The 22,287-nt window shown below is 40.3% G+C and overlaps 1 protein-coding gene and 1 long non-coding RNA gene across 2 annotated transcripts in view; one reads left to right on the top strand and one right to left on the bottom strand.

Moving 5' to 3' along the window:
* The first annotated feature begins 470 nt into the window (after nucleotides 1–470).
* ME1 (malic enzyme 1) overlaps nucleotides 471–22,287 on the top strand; it is a 117,832-nt gene continuing 96,015 nt past the window's right edge. Inside the window, 2 exon segments of the mRNA XM_033143316.1 lie at nucleotides 471–529; nucleotides 21,537–21,670. Coding sequence (XP_032999207.1) covers nucleotides 509–529; nucleotides 21,537–21,670 — 155 coding nt within the window. The 5' untranslated portion in view covers nucleotides 471–508.
* The window catches only part of LOC117043549, a 69,734-nt gene continuing 50,771 nt past the window's right edge, over nucleotides 3,325–22,287 (bottom strand). Inside the window, exons 2-3 of the long non-coding RNA XR_004426200.1 lie at nucleotides 7,746–7,832; nucleotides 3,325–3,367 (exon numbers count right to left, since the gene is read on the bottom strand). This is a non-coding gene — a long non-coding RNA (uncharacterized LOC117043549). The remainder of the gene's footprint in view (nucleotides 3,368–7,745; nucleotides 7,833–22,287) is intronic.

Here is a 22,287-nt window from a genome sequence, read left to right as displayed (position 1 = left end):
GTCAAAAAGTTTCATAATTGTCTACGCTTGCTCAGGGTTGGCAACTGGTCCAACAGCAACCGCCCCAGTTTGCTTCTCTGTCCTTGACAGGTTTATGATAGCTAGGTGCTGCAACCAGCAGGCGATGGTTCTCTGGCAGAGCAAACTGCTGTTCAAGGGACAGCCACTTCAAACATTGGAAGAGGTGTCTGCCCTGACCCTTACTGCACAAGCACCTTGTTCCTTTCCTACAGCCAAGCTGTTAGGGCCACTGGCCACAACTTGATCTCCTCATGTGGAGCAGCAGTTTGGCTCTAGTCAGCTGTCTGTTCCTGGCAGTAAAAATTGACTTTCAGCAAAATCTGTGAGTGCCTCAGTCATGATCAAGTGGTGCTATTGCCTTTCCAGAGTCAGACCACACTATTTAATAGGAGACTCACATAAAAAATCCCTGTGCCATTTCTCTCTGTTACCTACTGCCTTCCAGGCAACACTGTACAGTGGCTCCAGCTCCACCAGCCCATTGGATATGAATGGTCACAGTTGTCGGGTAAGTTCTAAACTTGTTCTAAACTGAGCAAGTTACAGAAAGAGAGAATTGTTTTAAAGATGTATGACATGATACATGGAGTGTGAAATCACTAAAGGGATATGCTTCTCTGAAATCCTTATTTTTGGGTGCGTGTGTGCAAAGAGAAGAGTATGAAATGCACAGAAGCAGAAGAGTAGGATGTTACAAAAGGAAGAGAGAATCAATTCCAACTTAGCTGTTTTATCAATCAAGAAGTTAAATATCTTTTCAAAGTTCTTAAACTTGTCTAAAACATTTAGAAAAGCACCATAAAGGAAATTATTACTCAGGAAAAGATGGGTAATAATAGCACATGGTGGATTGTAAAAAAAAAGGGGCGAGGAAGAAAAGAAATATATTCCCATTGAATAGAAGTATCTATGGAGTACCTTGGGGCCAGTTTTGTGCATTACTTCAATGTGGTGGGAAGTAGGATTATCAACATAGCCTCTGCATGTTTTCTTGGAAGTCAGTAGTTCAGCTAGATAGTTTTAGACTCTTGATTTACTAGTCTTATGTCCCCCTTCCGTTTTTAGACAGCTATGTGCATGGCTTTTGGAAGGGCTGGAACTGAAGCTCAGTGGTAGAGTGTCTGCTTGCATGCTGAAGGTCCAAGGTTCTTTTGTTTCAGATTGGACTGGGAATGTCTCCTGCCTGAAACCCTGGAGAGCTGCTTCCAGTTCCAGGGGTGTCTAACCAGTAGGTTGTGATCTACCGGTAGATCCCTGGCTGATCCTGGTAGATCGGGGGACCCTTATCGTGTACAAAAAGTTACGGGGGGGGGGGGAGGGAAAGCTAAAAAACTCTGTGCAATCCTCCCCCCAAAAAAGCTCAACAACTCTGGGCAATCCACCCACCCTACCCATGCTCCTCCGAGTAGATCACAGTCTCTTGGGAGTTGGAGATGCCTGGATGATAGCAAGCTAGATGGACTAATGATCTGACTTGGTGTAAGGCAGTTTCCTATGTTCCTAATGGATGGCAAAATGAGTTGTGAAGCACAGATTTTGTACCCCCATTCTGTGCTTTACAACTGCTTCTAAAGTCCAAATATGTGTTAGAACCAACGAAACAAAAGTTTACCAACCCCGGTAAGATAGATATACTTTGAGCATGTGCAGATTTGCATGGTAATCTCAAATCATAGCACTATCATGACTATAGGGACAGACTGGTGGTGAGGTTGGAGTCATGCAGTTGTGCTGACAGGACCTCTGCTGACCAATCAGAAGTTTTTTCTTATTTCACAACATTTATATATCGCTTGATCGTAATAAAACCTCAAAGAAGTTTACTTTTTCCATGGGGATGCCTAATATAATTCATAGAATAGAATAGAATAGAATAGAGTAGAATAGAACAGAATAAAATAGTAAGTTCTGTTTAGAATGTGGTTCTGCAGTTTAGTACTGCCCATAACATCACTGGGAATGAATGTCACAGTCTCTCATCCTCTAAACCTGTGCCATTTGATAAAGTCTTGGAATCTTCTTTATTTTATTTATACCTGTGTGCTGCCCCCACACATTTCATTAAAAAAGGATGGGAGTGTAAGTTCCCCTTGTAGAGAGTTTTTAGCCCTCTGTACATTTCATAGATATTACACAGGGCCAACCTTATAGTTAGGCAGAGTGTAGCAACTGTCTCAGGCAACTGATTTTAGTGTCATGAAAAGATGGCCAATTTTTAATTTGATTTATTATTACAGTACTATATTTTTACTGCAAGGAAAAGGCATTTCTAGAATTTTCCATCTTGGGTGCCAAAATAACATGACTGGGGCGTGAAACCATTTGCTGCTTGGGCTTATGCAGCAAAATGCCTTGGGCAAGCGCTGACTAGTTTGGATTAGAGCTGGCTCTACTATGGCAGTTAAGATAAAATCAGATGTTGCTGTTTTCTAGAAAAGACCTCTGTGTAAGATACAAACGGTTACCATTTTAGCTATTTGTTGTGGGTTCATTAGCTCATGACAAAGGAAAGAACATTGGATACTGGTTGTTCCCAAGAAGATAATGAGCTGCCAGTCATTTAGCCCTGACTGAGGGTTTTGGAGGGTCAGGAAAAGTAGAAATAACAAACCAGAATCCAGTAGAAAATTGATGAAAACTGGCCATTAAAAAAAATTTCTCTTAAAAAAGTAGATGGTGTTAAAACTCTTGATCTAAGAAGTAAAGTAGAATTCTATTTATGTGCAGTTTAATATGGGAAGCTATTGCACGAAGAGGAGTCATTTCAGCTGAAAGTTTTTGTGAAGAATACACCTGCAGAGTTGCTGTGTTAGACTGGAGGACAGTTATGAAATTCTGGGCCCTGTTTAATTTTTGTTAGTACAAGTGATTTATTTGATATACCATACTTTCCCGTCTATAAGACAACCTCATGTATAAGATGCCCCCTATTTTGGGGGGCTCAAAGAGAACCAAGGTACCACTGTATAAGTTACAGGTGCCTTAAAATCTGTGGACCTTGCCTTGGGATAATGTGGAAGATTCCTCTTCAAATGTTTTGCTAAAACATCACTGCCTCTTACAATTCCACATTAACTTGTGAAGTTGTTCTTTATTGGATTATTTTAGTGCCATCTCTTTGTAGGCCCCATTATTAGGGTCAAATTACATATTCATATTAACCGTATGTAATATTGACTACAAGACTGCTTTTCCAAAGTGGCCTTGGACAGGGAAGTAAACAAGAAGCCTGAGTGTGAGCAGGTGGTTAGACCTTTCTAACTTGCTGCTTTCCCCTTGAAATCTCCCCTTTTACCTTTTTTTGCTTGGAAGTTTCAGACTGGATCCACAGCAGTTGTAAAAGTGCCTGAGGGGAAAATAATAATAATAATAATAATAATAATAATAATAATAATATTTATATCCCACCCTCCCTGGCCAAAGCTGAGCTCAGAGCAGCTAACAAGTAAAAATAGCACAGTGTACATAAAATCGCACAGTCAATTAATTAATTAATTAAAATACATTCTAAAATCAATTCAGAATCAAATTAATGGCAACCATTGGGCTAGAGTTCTATGAGGAATACAGAAGGAGAGAGGGGGTCAGACTGTGCCTTGGCCAAAGGCCTGGTGGAACAGCTCTGTCTTACATGCCCTGCGGAAAGATGTCAAGTCCCGCAGGGCCCTAGTCTCTTGTGACAGAGCGTTCCACCAGATCAGGGCCACGGCTGAAAAAGCCCTGGCCCTGGTCGAGGCCAGCCTAACCTCCCTGTGGCCTGGGATCTCCAAGATGTTTTTATTTGAAGACCATAAGGTCCTCTGTGGGACATACCAGGAGAAGCGGTCCTAATCTTCCAGGTTTTCCCCAGCCCCTCTTTAAGAGTGGGGATGCACCACTGCCTCCTTCAATTCCCCTGGGAATGTCCCGGTGCCAAGGGTCAAATTAATGATATCCCCTGGGGGCCCAGCACCTCGTCTGAAAAAGGTGAACATAAGGCTAGTGTTCCATGTCAGTGTGTTGGCCTTAATATAATTATCAGTATTGGAGGATAGGAAGTAGCCTATCTTCTTATTTTTTCTTTCTTCTAAGACCCTCCCTAGGATCTTCATATAATGATTCATCTCTGCTTTATCTGTATCTTTGCTAGCTGCCAGGTTGAGATAAACAATTTTTCTAGGTTTTGTCTGTAAGACTTTGCCTTTTTTTTTAAGATGGAGGATGAAGGTGGCCATACTTTATGATGTATGTTTATATGAAATATGAGAATAGAATCTATCTACAGTATTGTGTATCTATCCTAAGGTAACATGAGCAGCAGCCCTGGGTTGAATTTAGGGGGAGGCATGGTCAGGGTTTGTTTTTTTAATTTGGGGAAGGTTTACAGAGTCAGACAATCCCAGGTCTAGACAGAATGTCAATATGTAAACCAAAAGCTCTGCAGAGTTGGACCTAATCTTCTTAACCTCTTTGTAAAATGCCTATTTGTCAGGGGGAATCTAAATGTTAGATATGCTGAGCTAGCTCATGCTTCTTCAGGCAGGAAGGGAGCCCGGCCTTCAGTAATTTCTTAAGATAGAAAATGTTCAAGGAGAACTCTATTTCCTTTTGGGAATAACAGGAAAGTAGTGTGATACTGCTTCAATAAAATGCCGTTGAAGTGGTATTGTAGCTTCTGTTTCTTTTGGAGGTGAGTGCTTATTTTATGTCTCTCCTGAAAATGTTTCAGAGCAGGGGTATCAAAAATTAGAACTTTGCATGGGACACTGCATGTTTTATTTCAGTTATTGTATTATGTGTGAAGGAGAGAAAAAGCAAAACAAACCTAATCTTCCAGGTTTTCTTAAAAGGTAAAGGACCATTAGGTCCAGTCGTGTCCGACTCTGGGGTTGCGGCGCTCATCTTGTGTTACTGGCCGAGGGAGCCGGTGTACAGCATCCGGGTCATGTGGCTAGCATGACAAAGCTGCTTCTGGAGAACCAGAGCACCACACAGAAACGCTGTTTACCTTCCCGCCGGAACGGTACCTATTTATCTACTTGCACTTTGATGTGCTTTCAAACAGCTAGGTGGGCAGGAACTGGGACCGAGCAACAGGAGCTCACCCCATCGTGGGGATTTGAACCGCCAACCTTCTGATCAGCAAGCCCTAGGCTCTGTGGTTTAACCCACAGCGCCACTCGCGTCCCTCCAGGTTTTCTTAATGAACATAAAATAATGACTTTTACTCTTTGAGGATCATCCACCTAAACCCTGTTCAAGGTCATAGTTAACAAGAAACTGCAATTTCAGTCACTATCTTGGCTTTGGTTTTCTGTCTTCATCATTCTCAGGCGTGTGAAATGGGCCATGAATCATTGATGCTACTGCTACAATTGATGCTACAGATTCCAGTATTACTGAAGTTCTAAAGTTGGGATGTGGTTAAGGAACTTTCCAAATGTTGCTAAACTATAAGTTGCATCATCTATGAATGACTATTGGCCATGCTGGCTGGGGCTGATGGCAGGTGCAGTCCAACAAAAACATATGGAGGGCCACAGGTTCATAAGAAACAAAATCCCAAAATACCGTACAAGGTTACTATAGGGATTACTGAGAAGATGCATGTGAAGTGCAATAAACACCAAAAACACTATATAAATGCTCAGTGTTTTATTCACACTGTGAACATGCTACAAAGAGTCATAACACAGGCAGAAGGTTAGTAAAAATGATTGTGGTTGTACAATTTTTGTGTAATTGTCACTCTCAAATGCAGTAGCTTGGGTCTTAACTTTTTGAGGTGCATGTAGGAAAGCAGGAAGAAGAAGGCTAGCAATAATATCTTGTAGACAACTGTTTGGGAGTGCTCTTATCCAAATGTGACATTTGGTTGTGCCAGATATATGTGTAAGACTAGCATCTGACCCATCCTACGATTAAATATTGCTTCTCTCCTGTATCTTAATCACAGGGAACTGGAAAATCTGAGTAATAATTGAGTTTCCTCTTCTTAAGATCTGCCCCCAGCAGTGGCCCTGATGGCCACAACACTGTTTTGTTGTATTGCCACTGCAGAAGGTCAGCTAAGGATGGGAAATGATTCTCACACTTTCTGACTGTCCACTACCTGGGACTAGTTTGGCTATTACTTTGCCCATGCCCAAGCTGCTTCTACAAGGCATGTTTCCAAACATACATTATATTTGGTCTATATTTGTCTGTAGCCAAATTTTGTTACCATGCGGCAAGTCTGAGACACGTCGTGACATCAACTAACAACAGCGATAAAGCCGTCCACCAAGCCATAGCGGATAATACCTAAATGGAATTATTTCCCATTAAATTTTTAGCTTAATTTTAATCTAATACAAAATTTGAGATAGTATTGTTAAAAGACGATATTTAAGAAATATTTATTCTATGTATTACCGTTTTATTTTACTTTTGCTGGTCTACGACCGTAATAAAGATATTATTATTATATTTGGTCCTGTGAAAATTGTGTGTCTGAAAATTAGTTTGTTGATAAATGATCAATATTATTTCATTTTTTGAATGATAAATTTAGTGAGTATATGCCATCATATTCTCTGTTTATGTCTAATGAATTACTCTAGGTTTGTTAAGATGTTACTGCATCTGAATATTTAAGAATGCGGTAGATTGTGTAGTATTGGTTTTAAATTATTTGTGCATGTACATATACATTGTTAATTTTAAAAATCGAATAGAATAATGAGCTACAATAACTCATGCCGCTTACGTTGGCCTGTAATACACTACAAGTTTGTAATTTGTGGGGTGATGACACCATATTTTCTCCTTGTGTGTAGACATGGAAGGATGGACTATTGAAGTGATGCAGACTAGAAGAGTTGGAGAGTACTGTCTGACAACTTTGAGAAAAACTGAGAATAAGCATTGGTTTTTCTCATTTGTTTCCCTATGCTGTTTAAAACAATATTACCACAGTGGCCAGGAATTTGTTCTATGTGATTGTGGACTGACCTAGATTCCAGATGCCTGCATCTCAAACAGCCTTCAGTTTCCTGAAGTGGCTTTATTCTCTACATAATTTTGACACAGTTTTTAGATGCCACTTGGGTCTTCAATATGGTAAATCATACCAGATATAAAACGGCTGAGAAGTTATATTCCAACGTGTGACAACAGCTACCACTTATATAACAATAACTATTTATTCCAACTAGTGAATAATCTGACCAATTTATTTCTACTTAGACCCCTTGAAGTAATTTGGTGTGTGTGAGGGGTAATTAAATAGTACTCAAAAGGGCCAATTTTACACTTTATTTTTTCAATCCACAGAACAGGAAAATCCAAATGAAAGCGGGGAGGGGGTGCAGTCTTCCACTTAGATGAGGACATAATGTGAATGTCATGATAAACATGCACACAAATCCATTTTAAATTGCCACATGTACACAACCTAAACACCAAAAGCCCTTAACAAGGCAAAAAGAAGGGACTGGCCACTCTTTAAAAAATATAATCATTTTCTAGGCAGGGGCAGGAAGAACACCCCTGAGTCCTTACAAGTAGCTGTTTGAGATTTAGGGGTCTGCCACTTTTCTTGCCCACCTCTCTGGCTGCAGCAAGTAGAACCTTAATTCTAATACACAACAAGAGGTTAGCAAAAGTACAGAAAACAGAAAAAACTGCCCGGCAAAATATCTTGAGCCATTTCAGTTTGAAAGAAGGGTACCACAGAGCTCAAGTGGCATACATGATTTCTTTACCTCCAATTTTATCTTTACAACAACCAGCAATAAACAGCCCAGCAATTTTCAGCAAACTTCTTGGCTGAGTGGAGACTTGCAATTAGGCTGTACAAGTACAAATCCAAAAATTTAGCCACTAGAACACACTGCAGCAGCACAATTTCATTACAAACACTGACAACACACACACAATGACATATTTCGAGATTTAAAAAAAAACACCTGTACAATAGTCAAATATATTAAATGTGAAAAGATTGGCTACGTAGCTAATATTTCTCTACACATTGCAACATCTACATGCTAACAGAAACTAGAATTCTCACTAAATCAGAGATAGCCAAAATGGTGCTCACCACAAGTTGAACTCCAGCCAGCATGTTAGCAATAATGAGAAATTAGTCCCTGTTCTACCTTAACAAACATGTACTATCCAACAGTACAGTACATCTGACCTATGGTATAGACACACCTTCAAATACTGCTCTTAGGCTGGAGCCAAGCTTTTTATGGGTTCCCTCACCCTCTCATAACAGTTTCTAACTACCGGTAATTCTCTTAGTGGTGCAAGAATAAATCTGCTAGCACATTTGCAAAGCTAAGCAGGGTCCAGTATGGTTTCAAATTGGATGGTGCAACGCATGTTGAGATGTCTGCAATTCTATGATTCTATGACTTTTCTTTGCAAACATCTGTTTATTTCAAAGAAACATTTAACACTAACATGATAAAACTTTACCCACTTCGAAAAATCATAATCAAAACTGAAGGATATTCTCATCTCTATTTAACAGCACTGGGGAAAATGGCTAAATAATATTTTATGAACTGAAGATACGCCATTTAGATTAACAACTCCATTGCTTATTTAGTTACTTATCTAATAAGAAAGCTTATACCCTGCCTTTCCACTGCCAAAGCATTCTCAAAGTTGGTAGGAAACATTTGTTCAAAATAATAGTCTTTCAACTTTTTTAGTTCTTTGTCAACTCTCAGAAGATAGAATAGGATGATCTAACTTTAAGATATTCCAGGCGCCTGCTTGCCCCACATCATCTTACTAAGAATGGCAGGACTGGGAGATTTAAAGAGTCATACAGTTGGAAGAGATTCAATGCTATCAAGTCTGATCCCCTTTTGTGATATTAACATGGACTACACAGACGGTAGCTGACTTTAATGAGCTGCACCAAAATAGAGGTCAGAAAGCGCTGGGACCAAAGATTACACACTGGGGCAAAATAAAAACACAGTGCTCAAGAAAGAGCAAGAGGTCGCCAAGGGAATTGGATTTACTATGGAAGGAGAGAGAGACTGGACCAGATCTGTTGTTAATAAAGTATTTCCATAACTAAATGTAAATGGAATAGTAGTTGTTCAGCTCTGCAAATCTATCCAGCCATTTCTCCACATGTGTCAAGATCACTTCTATGTCGCTTCCATCAGACAACAGTGACTAAGAGACTGATCTATGAATCAGGACACCACTAGTATCATCACATTCAGTCAGCCTTATTCCACCTTCTGTGATAGTGTGATAATAATTCTGATTTAATTTACAGGGACATTAAAAGTTCTAAATAAAGCATTAGCATTATTATTTTCTTGCTCCATGTGGCCACTGCTGGGAATGAAGAAATTCATATGGAACTGCTGCAAAACATGATAACACATAGGACCAAATATGTTAGTTTATGCGTTGCAGCTATGTCCCAAATCTTATAAAAAGCATTCAGAAACAAGATGTGCTATTATCTCCCAGTACTGTATATGGCATTTATAATTTTGTTGCTATCAGTTAAGAAACATGAATTTGTATCTAAATTATATGGCCTTCTTTATATAGCTGTTCATGTTGATGGCAAACCTTTTATTCCCATCTCTGATGGAAATCAGAGGCTAAGAGAGTATGTCTTGTCCAGATTATTGAAAGGATTTCTGGCTAAACTGGAATTTCAGTCCTGGTGCAAGTCCTAGTTTCTGTCAACTGAACTAGATTGCTTTCCATTATTTTACACATATATCTTAAGGAGGACATAATCATATGGAAGATTTGCATAATATACCCTAAACAGGAATTTGTCAGTGTGGAGAGTGGGTTTACTGTTTTTCTACCCAAACTGCAGTAAAATTTCTTTTATACGTGGAGTTGAAAAAGAAGGATTGGTGATCAGCAGAAATTTGGCAGATGGTGAAAGAGAAGGCTTTCTGAGCAGTGACTCCAGCTCCAGCACCTAGGGAATGCCCTTCCCAAAGATGTTTGCCTGGCCCCCCTGCATGAATACCTTTTTAGTGCCAGGCAAAGACCATTCTCTATTCATGTTGTGAAATCTTTTTAGCTCATTAATTTTTACTGGTGACTATGCATAGGCCTAAGGAGAAGGCAAGTTTGATTATTGTGTAATCGATTGTAGTGCCTCAGTTGATTATATGATAAATAAATAGAAATATTTATAAATTTATTTCATAACATTTATACAGCACAAGTTAAAACTACAATAGAATAGACTAAAATAAATTTAAACTCCTACTGATTCTTTCAAAACACCTGGATAGGCTTGTCTAAATGGGAATGTCTTCCGGAACCACCAGAAAGAATACAGTGAAGGTGTCTGCCTGATATCAATAGGCATGGACTTACAAAGTGCTGATGCTATATGCAATTTGTTCTTGTTTAATTGCACTGTCTGCTTTTATTGATATATGGTGAAGAATGAATAAATACTGAGTAAATAAATTCAATGAGTAAAACCAATACAGAGATATGTGTAACTGGAAAGAATTAAGGCAACAGAGATTTTCTCTGCTAGTTTTAAACATACATTTCAGGATAGGTTTATGGGAGACTGCAGAAAGAGCTACTCTGGCAATGGAGTTCTTCAGTTTTTTATATTGCAGATCCCAAAATACTTCTTGGACCCTTGCCTGATTCATTGCCAAACAAGCAGATTTTTAGACCCCCTGATGGTTAGTTGTTGGGGCCTTTATAAGAAACGGACAACTCCTTCTCCATCAAAACATTTCACAAGGTGTTATACCAGGCCAAAAAATAATAAAATCTCTTACATATGTAAATGTTTGATCTACTATTGAACTTTTGGTGATGCTTATAATATATGTTCAGTACTTTTTGTCCTAATACAGGAATGTACACTGTTGAGTAAGGTTTTAATCTGGTCTAACAGAACAGATAATAAATCCAATTAGTATACTCTCAAATTAGAAATGCAGCATAGTTACAAATACCTTTCCAATCTGCTGTTAGTCTATGCTTTCCTTGATTGCCCTTATTTTGTCCTCTTAAAACATCAGACTAAAAATTTATTTTTGTACTGTAATTGCCCTTCCTTTAGCTCCTATGTGTTTAGTCCTTTAAGTTAAACATCCTCTAGTGATTCAGGAAAAATGACAAGGTGTTAAATGAAAATAAAAGCTTGATAAGGCTTGGTGCTAACTTAATACTTATAACTATGGCTGGTCTGAAACATAGTGGACTGTTTTGCATGTCATGTTGAGCCAAACTGGCTAATCATGAACATGTGGAGTCCAGGAGAAGAGATTGTGTCCACTTTGGTCAAACCTGGTTGTACTACTCCTATGTTGTGCTGTGCTAAGCCATGATTTGTGTTGTGTGATCCCAGGTTCATGATTGATTTAACTCTTTTAGACAAACAAAGAACTGTAAACCATAGGACAAACACATTGTTCCTGGTTAGTGTGGAGAGAATTAAACATTGTGCCTCAACTTGGATGACATGCCAATCCATGGCTTAGCTCAGCACAGCAGTGGAACAACTGGGGAAGAGCAATGTGGCTGCAGTCTGTTCTCCTAGAGCCTGCAAATTCGCATTTTATGCATGATGTGTGAACTAGGCCACTTATTTGCTTTCATTCTGACTAGTTCACACATAGCACCAAGCCAAACCATGGCTTACTTAGCCCAATGGTTGTGCAGCAGTTGCAATCTCTCCAGGAACTGATAGGTTTCTTTGCATACAGTCATTCTTTAGCTTTGTGTTGTGTTATATGTGAACTGGGTGATCATGCAAATTCCTGTAGTTGATGAGCCTGGGTTTGCATATACTGTAACACTAAGCCAAAGCATGGGTTAGCTGCTTCCAGGAGCAGGAGCAGGGAAGGAGTGAAGTAGCCATATTTTTTGCTCTAGACTCTAGCATGCTTGCTTGTTCATACTTTTTCATAGTTGGTGTTACTTGTGAGCCAGCTAGTTCAACCTTTGATTTATTTGTTTCTCAAAGTTTTACAGCAGTATAGCCATCTGATTCTATGATAATTGAGATACATCAGATAGTTTCAGTTGGTAGAGATTCCTTATTAATAATTCTGATGTCCACTGTTGCTATTTTTATTAAAACTTTGATTTCCAGACAGTACAACAAACAAGAAGAAAACCAGGCAGCACTTATGAAAATAGTGAACCAGCTGATTTGATTTCAGCAAAAAACACTGCGCATGGAGATTATTAGTGTGAACATAAAGCAGATTTGGCCTTTAAAAGATGTCTGGAACTAGTCCATGAGCAGTTCCTGAGGGATGCTTACGGATAAACCTTTCTCTCGCCATATGTGTTGGATGAGATGTTTACTAGTTGGATGAGAGCTGAGAACTGGAAGAGATGAAATTTTAATTATTATTTTTACCTTTACTTCAGTTTCTGGACTTGTACTATGTGCCCTTTAAAAATGTTCAAGTAGCTCGTTATATCATTATAGATAACTTACATTGCTGTGGAATCTTTACATTTAATATTTAATTCACTTACATTCCTTACTGTGGTTTTCAATTAAATTAAGCAATATAAATATGACACATAAACGTGAATTTGCCCCCTGCATATAATCTATCAAGGCTATTAGAATAAACTTTTAACTTGACCAGTTGTACAATTTTCAGTTTGGCATCTATCTGCCAATCTGTATTCCAGATTCTGCACAGTGACACATAACATCAGCAACTATATGGGAAGTATTGAGACTGTGGTTGTGTATATATCACCACCTTAAAGCACAGTGAATAACGCATTTCAAATGCATTTGTATGTCATTGTACACATTGGCATGGTTGGATGTGTTTCTTAGTTGCCTGCTGTCTGTCCACACTAGTGGGCAGAGAGGGTGTGTGGCTGTGGGCATAGCCAGAGGAGGCAGGGAGGGGCAGCTGCCCTCCCAATCAATAAAAATCAATATAAATAAATAGCTAACTGAGGTTCTGTCCCTTTTAACAAAAGGCCTGCCCACCACCAACAAAAATCCTGGCCACGCCCATAGGTGTGACTTATATTTTCAAATTGGATTGAAACATATTTGGTGGAAAATACATCAAATGCAGTATTTCTCAAACTACAGGATAGATGTGGATTGAATTTGTGTGTACATAATTTTACAAACCAGCTGTGGGAGTACGCTGGGTACAGATTAAAATGGTACCAGTACCATAATTTCTGTGTGTATACAATAATTCTGTGGTATATATTTCTGTGCGCTGCTCTGGTTCGCCAGAAGCGGCTTAGTCATGCTGGCCACATGACCCGGAAGCTGTCTGCAGACGAACGTCAGCTCCCTCGGCCTATAGAGCGAGATGAGCACCGCAACCCGAGTCGTCCACGACTGGACCTAACGGTCAGGGGTACCTTTACCTTTACCATATTTATTAAACAAGACCACTCACCCATGGTAAGTTTGTTTCATTTGAAAAGGCTTGGCACACAGCGTACTGCAGGTCACCAAAGTAAATGCTGCTACAGGTATTTGTTAGATTTATGAAATACACCTCTGCCCCACGAGGACTATAATCTTTTTCTGAGCTAGTAATAGTATAATTCTTGCATTACATTTCAACTTCACATCTGGAACCTGGTTAAAAACGCAAGGCAAGTAACTCCAAGTGTAATGTTACCCAGAGCATGTTCTCATAGGTGATTTTTACAAAGGCTGTTGCTAAGTAGAAACATTTCTTGTTGAACATGTTTTTCTGGATAGAAAAGTGTAAATGAACGTCACAAAATATAACAATTCTCTAAACCTATTTCTTACTGTGAAACAGAAAAATAGGCATATGTGATCTTATTCTTTGCTTTATTTAAATAGAAACATGTTTGAAGTGTTGTGATCTCCAAATTTTCTTCTTAGAGCAACTTACAAGTATTTCAAAAATACAAAAATGGATTCATTTTTGTAGGGTCAGGGCTCCACAACTTCCCATGTCAAATTGTCAATGTCAGCAATGGTTCCCCCCCCCCAATCCCATTTCAGGCAATCTGCCCTCTGTGGAGGAGAAGTGGAGGAGTCTTGTTTTCCTTTGCACTAGAGAAGCAAAAGCATGCTGCTCTTACTTTCTGCTTTTCCAAAGCCCCATGAAAAAGGAAACCAGCACACAGGACTTGGGGAAAGGGCAGGGTCTTGTTTTACACCACACAAAGATGATTCCAAGGGCTAACAGATGCTCCCTTGCAAATGTTTCTTCCTACTGCAGCTTTCTGTCACAATATGTTATAGTCCTATACTGTATTGCACTAATGAAAGTCTCCCTCCCTCCAATAATGGTCTGCAATTCCTTTGCCTCCTCTCCCCCCAAAATGTTTTCTAGGCCCAGGCTCTGTACATGACTCCCAGCATAGTTTTTCATGCAGTCTAATTTCAAAAGCCCTCTACAAGTAATCAGTTCAGACCTTTGGCGAGAGTGTTCTGTCCCTGCCCTTGCAATGTGCTGAATGGGGAGATTATACTTAAAGTTCCTGTTTCTATGACCGCTCTAAGCTTTGCCTTGGATACCTTGCTAAAGATACCACAGGTCATCCAGTATTATCTGCTGTGAAACACACAGATTGTCAGTGATGGGCTTCTATGTGCAGAATTCCTTTTATATTTCTTAGTTCAACCTTTCTGGCCTTGTAAAAATACTGCAAATGCCTTCTATGCATGCAGGAATTTCATAGCTAAGGATAAGCATCTAGAACAGTACGTGTCTGAAATATTAAGCTGTAACTCCTTCTTAAATATGGATATTTAAAATATTGAATATTTAAATGTGGTTTTAAGCTTTCCTGCATTCCTTCGGAATGGGTGGGGGAAACCCTGAAATAAGGAAACATACTCTGCTTTTGAATACTTAGTTCAGAGAAGACAGAGGCCCCAACTTGAAACTTAAATATTTACCAAGGCAGTTTTCGTTTTCATTCAAATGGAATCCTATTTTGTTCTTCCCTTTCATTATTCTCTCTCATCATAGCAGATAAATTAAAAATAAGCAAGGTGTATATTTGCATGTTTGAAGATTCTGAGTTTATGGCAAGCTGAACCATATTATAGATTTCAACAGGTTATCCTATCCAGAACAGCTGTTCATAGACAGATAATGGTGTGACCGTGAGGAAGCTGACTAGGGAAACAGGGTTGCATGCGCCAGATTTGAATAAGGTCAAGCCACTCACCAATTGGAATGTCTGCATTTTGTCCCTTGTTGGTGAGAAGCTTTAAAAACTTCAGCGCTGGTTCTGGTTCTCGGGGATAGCACCCTCAGAGGGCCCACTTAACCTGCAAACTGATAATCTTAGGCTATATCTGATCATCTTGTGTGCTCTGTGCAAAGGGGAAATCATTGCACTGTTTGGGTGCTGGTCTTGAAAAATATTCACCACCAGTGGGGCCAAAAAAGCTTCATATATGGCTAATACATCTTTCTTTTAGAGCTCACCAAGGCCTTGCCCAGAACCTGCTTTCAGGCCATTGCTGAACCCTGGGACATGCAGAGAGCAGTTTGTGCAAAGTGCCTCCCCACATTACCAAGTATACACAGCTCACTCCTTTGTTCACGCTTATCCCCCCCTCCCCAGGTTTCTACTTCCAAAAGTTTTGTTTATGTTGAAAATAGCTGCAGTCTTGGAAGTCATCATCAACTTGTGATAAAGAACACAAAGATTGAGAGGGATATGTGGTAATGTAATGATTTCCATTCTGCTTTCCAATAAATAGTATAGAAGCCAAGATACTAGCTTACAGCTTTATTCTCACACCAATGGTAGCTTGCTATATCCCATTTATTTTGTATGTATTCTGTAAGATGCTGCTTGTCTTGCACAAACTGTTTGCACCCTGATTGGCAAATTGCATTGGCAGATTTGCTTGTGGCATTGGCTATAGAGCAACTAGTTTCACTACATCCTTATGTTATCTTTTAAGCACATAATCAAAAGGTAAAGGTACCCCTGACCATTAGGTCCAGTCGCAGATGACTCTGTGGTTGCGGCGCTCATCTTGCTCTATAGGCCGAGGGAGCTGGTGTTTGTCCACAGACAGTTTCCGGGTCATGTGGCCAGCATGACTAAGCCACTTCTGGCGAACCCAGTGACGGAGGAAGCTGCTTGGCTGCCCGGGGCAGCAAACGGAGGCACCTCTTGGGGGCGGACACCCTGACGCTTGCGTCCTGACGTCAAGACGCACGTCAGAATGGACTGCGCATGTGCAGTCCTCTGTGCTGGCGCTGCTGCTCCTGTGGCAACCTTGCGAGCCGCCGAGCGCGAAAAGCAGCATGGACGGGGCAGCTCCACAAGCCGCTGATCGCTTGGCGGCTCACAAAGTCACTGTGGGAGCAGCAGCCTTATGAGCCACCGCTGCATGGATGGGGTGCAGGGCGGCAGGGTTCGGCTTGGGGAGTGGCGGGAGGGGCCGCCGAGTGTCACCCCTCCTCCCCTGGAACCCGGGACGACCTGCCCCCATCGCCTCCACCTTCCTACGCCACTGGGCGAACCAGAGCAGCGCACGGAAACGCCATTTACCTTCCCGCCGGAGCGGTACCGGAGTGGTACTTGCACTTAATGTGCTTTTGAACTACTAGGTTGGCAGGAGCTGGGACCGAGCAATGGGAGCTCACCCCATTGCAGAGATTCGAACTGCCCTAGGCTCTGTGGTTTAGACCACAGCGCCACCCGCATCCCTTATGTTATCTTTTAAGCACATAATACATGTACAGTATAAATACTCAGGTTGGGCTGTTGGTCCCTTTTATAGGCAATACAAATGGTTTATGGTTCAGATACTAAACATCATCTTCAGCAACAACTTCAAACTCAGGGATGAAATATAAAGTTGAATCTATCTTGTAAATAATATAGGAACCTGATTTGGTTCTCTGTGTTATAAAGGCCTTCTGTGAGCAAAACTTTGCTTCTGCAAAAAGAAGCTCCTTCCATTCCATTCAAAGAACAAAACATTTGGCTCCAACTTACTGCCTTTAGAGAATTCCGCAAAAAGTACACTTTTTAAAACTTCAGAATTGTTTTTATTTGAATTTCTCCTCTACCCCACTCCAAAAATGTTTTGTAGGGCTACATTTGTAATGATAAATTTATCCTATTGATATAAATGTTAGTCATGGTGTGACTTGTTCATCAGACTTCAGTGGGAGTGACATACAGCTTACCTAGTGTAGATCTGACCCATTTACCCTTTTGTTTCATATGTAAAATATGTAAAATGCTCTTTTGCTTCAATTGCTGTTGTGCTCTTGGAAAGGTTGTTGTAGAATTTCTGTCTTTCAGCCTAATTATCTTGTTTTACCTCTTAACCATCATTTGTATTTTTTTATTTTCCATAATTTTCAGTGTCAGAATATTACATTATGCTTAAATCAGGAAACATGTCCTATAAAAGATTGATGAATATGTGGCTGTGGAGAGCACTTTGACTATGTAGGTTGTCATGCTGTTGTTGGTTCTGTACAATTTATGGATGCAAGTTTCTAGTGAAATATGAATGTTACACAAGTCACTTTTAAATAGTTGAGTGGTATTTGTATATGCAGTATTTGTTTACCAGAAGACTTCCATAAATATGTTCTTTAGTTGCTCTCCAAATCTAATTTATGTACAATGTAGGTGGCTTGGAATGTTCAGTGCCTACTTGTACGTTGAGCACTTCAATCTATGGGAAGTAGAATTGGAGAAGAAATGCTAGATTAGAGAGAGAACATAATTGTCCTTTTCATAAAAGTGTGCCTATTGACCATTGCTGTATTACAGTGATGCTTTTAAAATGGCAAAAAAGAGGCAGTGTGGAGATATATTTAATTGTGTTTTTGCATATTTATGTAGTTGGTTTCTAGAAGGGCCAAAACTTGGTTTGAGGAGGTCCTGAGTAAGATGCCTTCTAAGGGAACCCTGGATCAATCTGGTGGGTTGCATGTCTAAGACCCGACCCCCCCCCCCGGGTGAAATAAAGACATAGGACACAATGTATAAGGTTAAATGGGCATGAAAAGGCCACAACTTTATTGGTTACGGATGTTGAGCGGTATTGGCTTAGGCATTGGAACTACCGACTATATCCAACTCCAGCACGTTGTGCTGGCAGTCCGGGAAGGGTTAACCACCAATGGGTGAGAGCCCTGCTGCTGTACATCAGCTAGGGACTCACCCTGTGATTACCGTTCTGGGGCGTGCCTTTGGTCCTCATCAACCACGGCTTCGAACAGGGACACGCCCCACGGACTCATTTGCTGAAGTACCCTTCAAAGCCATTGGGGGGAGGTGATGGCCGAACCTCCCCCCCCCTTCAACCTTCCTAAGCTAATCCAATGCCTAACTGCCAAAACCAAGTTGTGACAAGTTGCTACGAGGTAGGCGAAAACCACCAGGCTGGTGCCAATTTGCCTAATGAGAAAATTCCTACCAGGCCCCTTAACGGCGACCAACCGTGGTCCATAGCAAGGTCAAGAAACTTCCTACCTATAGGGTAGCCGGGCACCGCACCCAGGGATCAGCCAGTGGGTGGCAAGGGATGCAATCATCCCCTGCGCACGTGTGGGGCTCGTGTCCACTGCAACCCCCCCTCCTTCCTAAAGGGCCGGAAGGGGCTTTCTCTGCATTACCTTAGTGGCTCAGTTTCCAGGTTTGTCAGAGGTGGTGGTGGGCTGTGAGCCTTGTTTTGGTTTTTTTTTTTTGCTCATTTTTACTATGGCTGTGGTGTATTGCAAAGCACTGGCCAAGACTGCAGTCACCCACCTACTACTTTCCCTCAGAATGCCCTGAAGATGTAGGGCCTAGAGGCATTCTGGGAAAAATTGAAAATGAGAATGAAAATGGAGCAATGCTTTCTACGACTGAACCTTTGCCGTTTTCCCCTCTCATTTGTCCTGTTCCAGACAAGCTGTTACACAAAATTTACTTGTAGATTGCGGTATGTGATGTTGCTGTTTATATAACATTCCTTCATTGCACTGAGGCTATATGATGCCGCCTGATGTTGCTATTATTCTACACTTTCCTGTACATTTCCCTATCACTTTTCTTATTATCAAATCCACTTTAATTTCACAGCCTAAATTTGCTGGTATATGAATTTCCAGTGAAAGTCTGGAAGCAGCTAAGTTCATATAATCTCTCAATAGGTAGTAAACCATCAAACATTGTAAGAAGAAAATTCATACTATTTACACACACATTTTGTGTGGCGTCTCAGAAGCAAAAGCAATGTACAGTGTATATCTCAAGTTATTAAGTTCCCCATATTCATTAAAAATGTGATGATGTGAAAGTAAAAAATGTGTAGGCCAAGTAATAAGGTGCTCCCGTTCCGTATACAGTATATAGATTTAAAGCCTGCCTGGAGCTGGCTGAAATAATTGAACACTTGACATAAGAACTGCAGTGATATGTGGAAAATATGTTCACCTCTGAGACCTCTGAATATTTTTTCATAACATGATTTGGCTGCCTGTGGTGTGAACTTCTGTCATACTCCAGAAGTTAAAATATAATTTCCTATAAGAGTTTTAAACATTATGTGATTATTAAAACTCTGCTAAATAATTTTAATATCTGAAATTTTCACATTCTTTCCATTTTTAATATTTGGTTCTCTTTGGGATGCTTGAAAAAACCATGAAATCAAAAGATAAGAATACTATTTTGATATTCCAGATGTTTTATATTACCGTATATACTCAAGTATAAGCCGACCCGAATATAAGCCGAGGCACCTAATTTTCCCACAAAAACCTGGGAAAGTTTATTGACTCGTGTATAAGCCGGTTCACCTTTGCTGCTGTGGAGGAGGAGGAGGAACAAGCAGCCCGAAAGCAGCCCTTCGGGCTGCTCCTTCCTCTTCCTCCTTTGCCGCTGTGGAGCTCACCCCGTCGCGGGGATTCGAACCACCATTCTTCTGATCGGCAAGCCCTAGGGCTCTGTGGTTTAACCCACAGCGCAATGTTCCCTTGTGTTATACAGAGAAGGCTGGGATCCTGTCCTGTTTAAGCAGGAGCCAGGGAAAGTGAGCACCTGTGGGGTTTTAATACTTCCTTAACTGATAGGCTTTCTGTCTTCTGGGGTCTAAAGTTTGCATTTATGTGAGCAGTTCAGGAATGGAACAAGCTGCCTGGGGAGAGTAAAGAACTGCCATTCTTGTACGCTTCTTAAGGAATGGTTGATTGGGGTGAGTGGGCGACAGCGGCACGAGTGGAGAGAAAGGGCTTCTTTCTCACCACCCCCACCGCCTGCCTCACTTGAGTATAAGCCGAGGACAGCTTTTTCAGCACAAAAAATGTGCTGAAAAACTAGGCTTATACTCAAGTATATATGGTAATATGAACATTTTTATCAGTTGTCTTGCTATAACAGCCTTAAGCCAGTAGTTTATTCTAAAATAAACTGATGATTAAAACAATGTTTTTGAGAATATTGGTCTTCATCTTACATGCTACAACATGCAAAAGATTTGTGCAACCATAGCTAAAGTGGATGTCTGCAGCAGTCTAATCTTCTCCAAAGAAATAAAAGGAGGATGGGAGAAACTGTATGCTTACAAATTTGATCGGGGGTTCTCAAAATTCTTGTAGTTCAGAAAAATGATGGGAAAATGCATTGAAAATTGTGAGATGAATGAATGACTTACAAGAACACATGTGAACGTCCTGCAAGCAAATCAGAATAAATGCAGGATAAATGATCATCGTCATATAACATCCCCACAAACAAATCAAAATGAATGGCTAATAAAACTGGCAATAATCTATTCTCTGCACAAGCTTTGTGAAAGGAAATCAGGATGACACCTCGATAAATAGGAACCGTTAGTAATCACCAGCCCATAGAAACTACAGCATTTTTTAAAAGTAAAATTTACAATGTTCCATCTCATTGGACAAAATCCCTTTTGTAACTCAGATTCTATCATACTTTGTTTTGGAAAACAAATGGAACTATCTATATTTCATTATTGTGCTCTGGAAACATTGTGAATGATGTATGTGAGTGTATTCAGTTCTAAATTAGAGTCTGACAAGCAGCATCCGTGCAACATGTCAATTATGCATAAGTATTGCAGCTTTATGTAGTGAAAGCAGGGTAGGATTGTATGCACTTTTCCATGGTACCTTGACAGTTTCTGTTTGGCATACAACAGACTTACCTGCTTTACAATAGAAGGGGCAAAATCTTTACAGGTAGGTAGGTAGGTGTCAGCTGTGCTTTATAATAGATCTTTTATATCTTAGTAGAGTTTCATTCTATTATGTGGACACATTTAAACTGCAAAAAGGATCCATTTCTATAAGTTTTGAGGAAACATTTTTATACAATATTAAGGAGGGAAATATACTTTTGAAAGGATGTATTATAAGCTCATATTGTGAAGCAAGTTTAATAATATTTTAAAAATTGTTGGCTTCAGATTTTTAAAACGGGAGTTTATAGAGATGTATGTATGTATGTTGCGTATTGTGGTTCTCTCTAACAAACTAGCATTGCATTTTAAATGTATCTTCTTTTCAATAAACTCTTTTCTACTCTCTGTAAAGGGTCTGGCTTTCACCCTGGAAGAGAGACAACAGCTGAATATTCATGGACTGCTACCTCCTTGTTTTCTTAGTCAAGAAGTTCAAGTTTTAAGGGTTCTTAGAAATTTTGAAAGACAAACATCTGACTTGGACAGGTAAAGTATTGAACTTGAATCATTTTTAAGGTACTCAGATATTTGTTTTTAAAAAGTGCTTTTAGGGAAAATATGACAAATGCTGAGATTCAACCAGTTATACTGTATTGGCCTGAATATAAGCCACACTTTTTTCCAAATTCCGACCATGAAAAGTTAAAGTGTGGCTTACATTTGCAACCGTACAAAAATTATCCAGTATGCTGCCAAGAGCGTGGGGCAAACAGTGCCAGGAGTGCGGCGAAGCAGCGCCCACTCTGTCCGTAGTCCCCTGTCATCTTACCCCAAGTCCAGAAAAGCAGAGATTGAGGAAGGGGAAAGGTTGCCGGCAGCGCAGCGCAGCTCCCCCCCCCCCCCGTATGCAGCCAGGAGCGCGGGGCAAACAGTGCCAGGAGCACAGCAAAGCAGTGCCTGCTCCACACATAGTACCAAGGCCAGGAAGGGAGCGGCTTATGTTCGGGTATTGTCTCCCCCCCCCCTTGAGGTTTAAATATGCAGTTATATTCAGGTGTGACTTATATTTGGGCCAATACGGTAAATTTCTTCATACTTCTGTTATCCATATTGGCATCATGTGCAATTGAGAGATGACACCCTTTGTTTATGGTTTGTACAAA

Source organism: Lacerta agilis, chromosome 3 (genome assembly GCF_009819535.1).
Source record: "Lacerta agilis isolate rLacAgi1 chromosome 3, rLacAgi1.pri, whole genome shotgun sequence".
Taxonomy (NCBI): Eukaryota; Metazoa; Chordata; class Lepidosauria; order Squamata; family Lacertidae; genus Lacerta; species Lacerta agilis.
The sequence above is the reverse complement of the archived record's forward strand: the minus strand, read 5'-3'. Positions and strand labels throughout refer to the sequence as shown.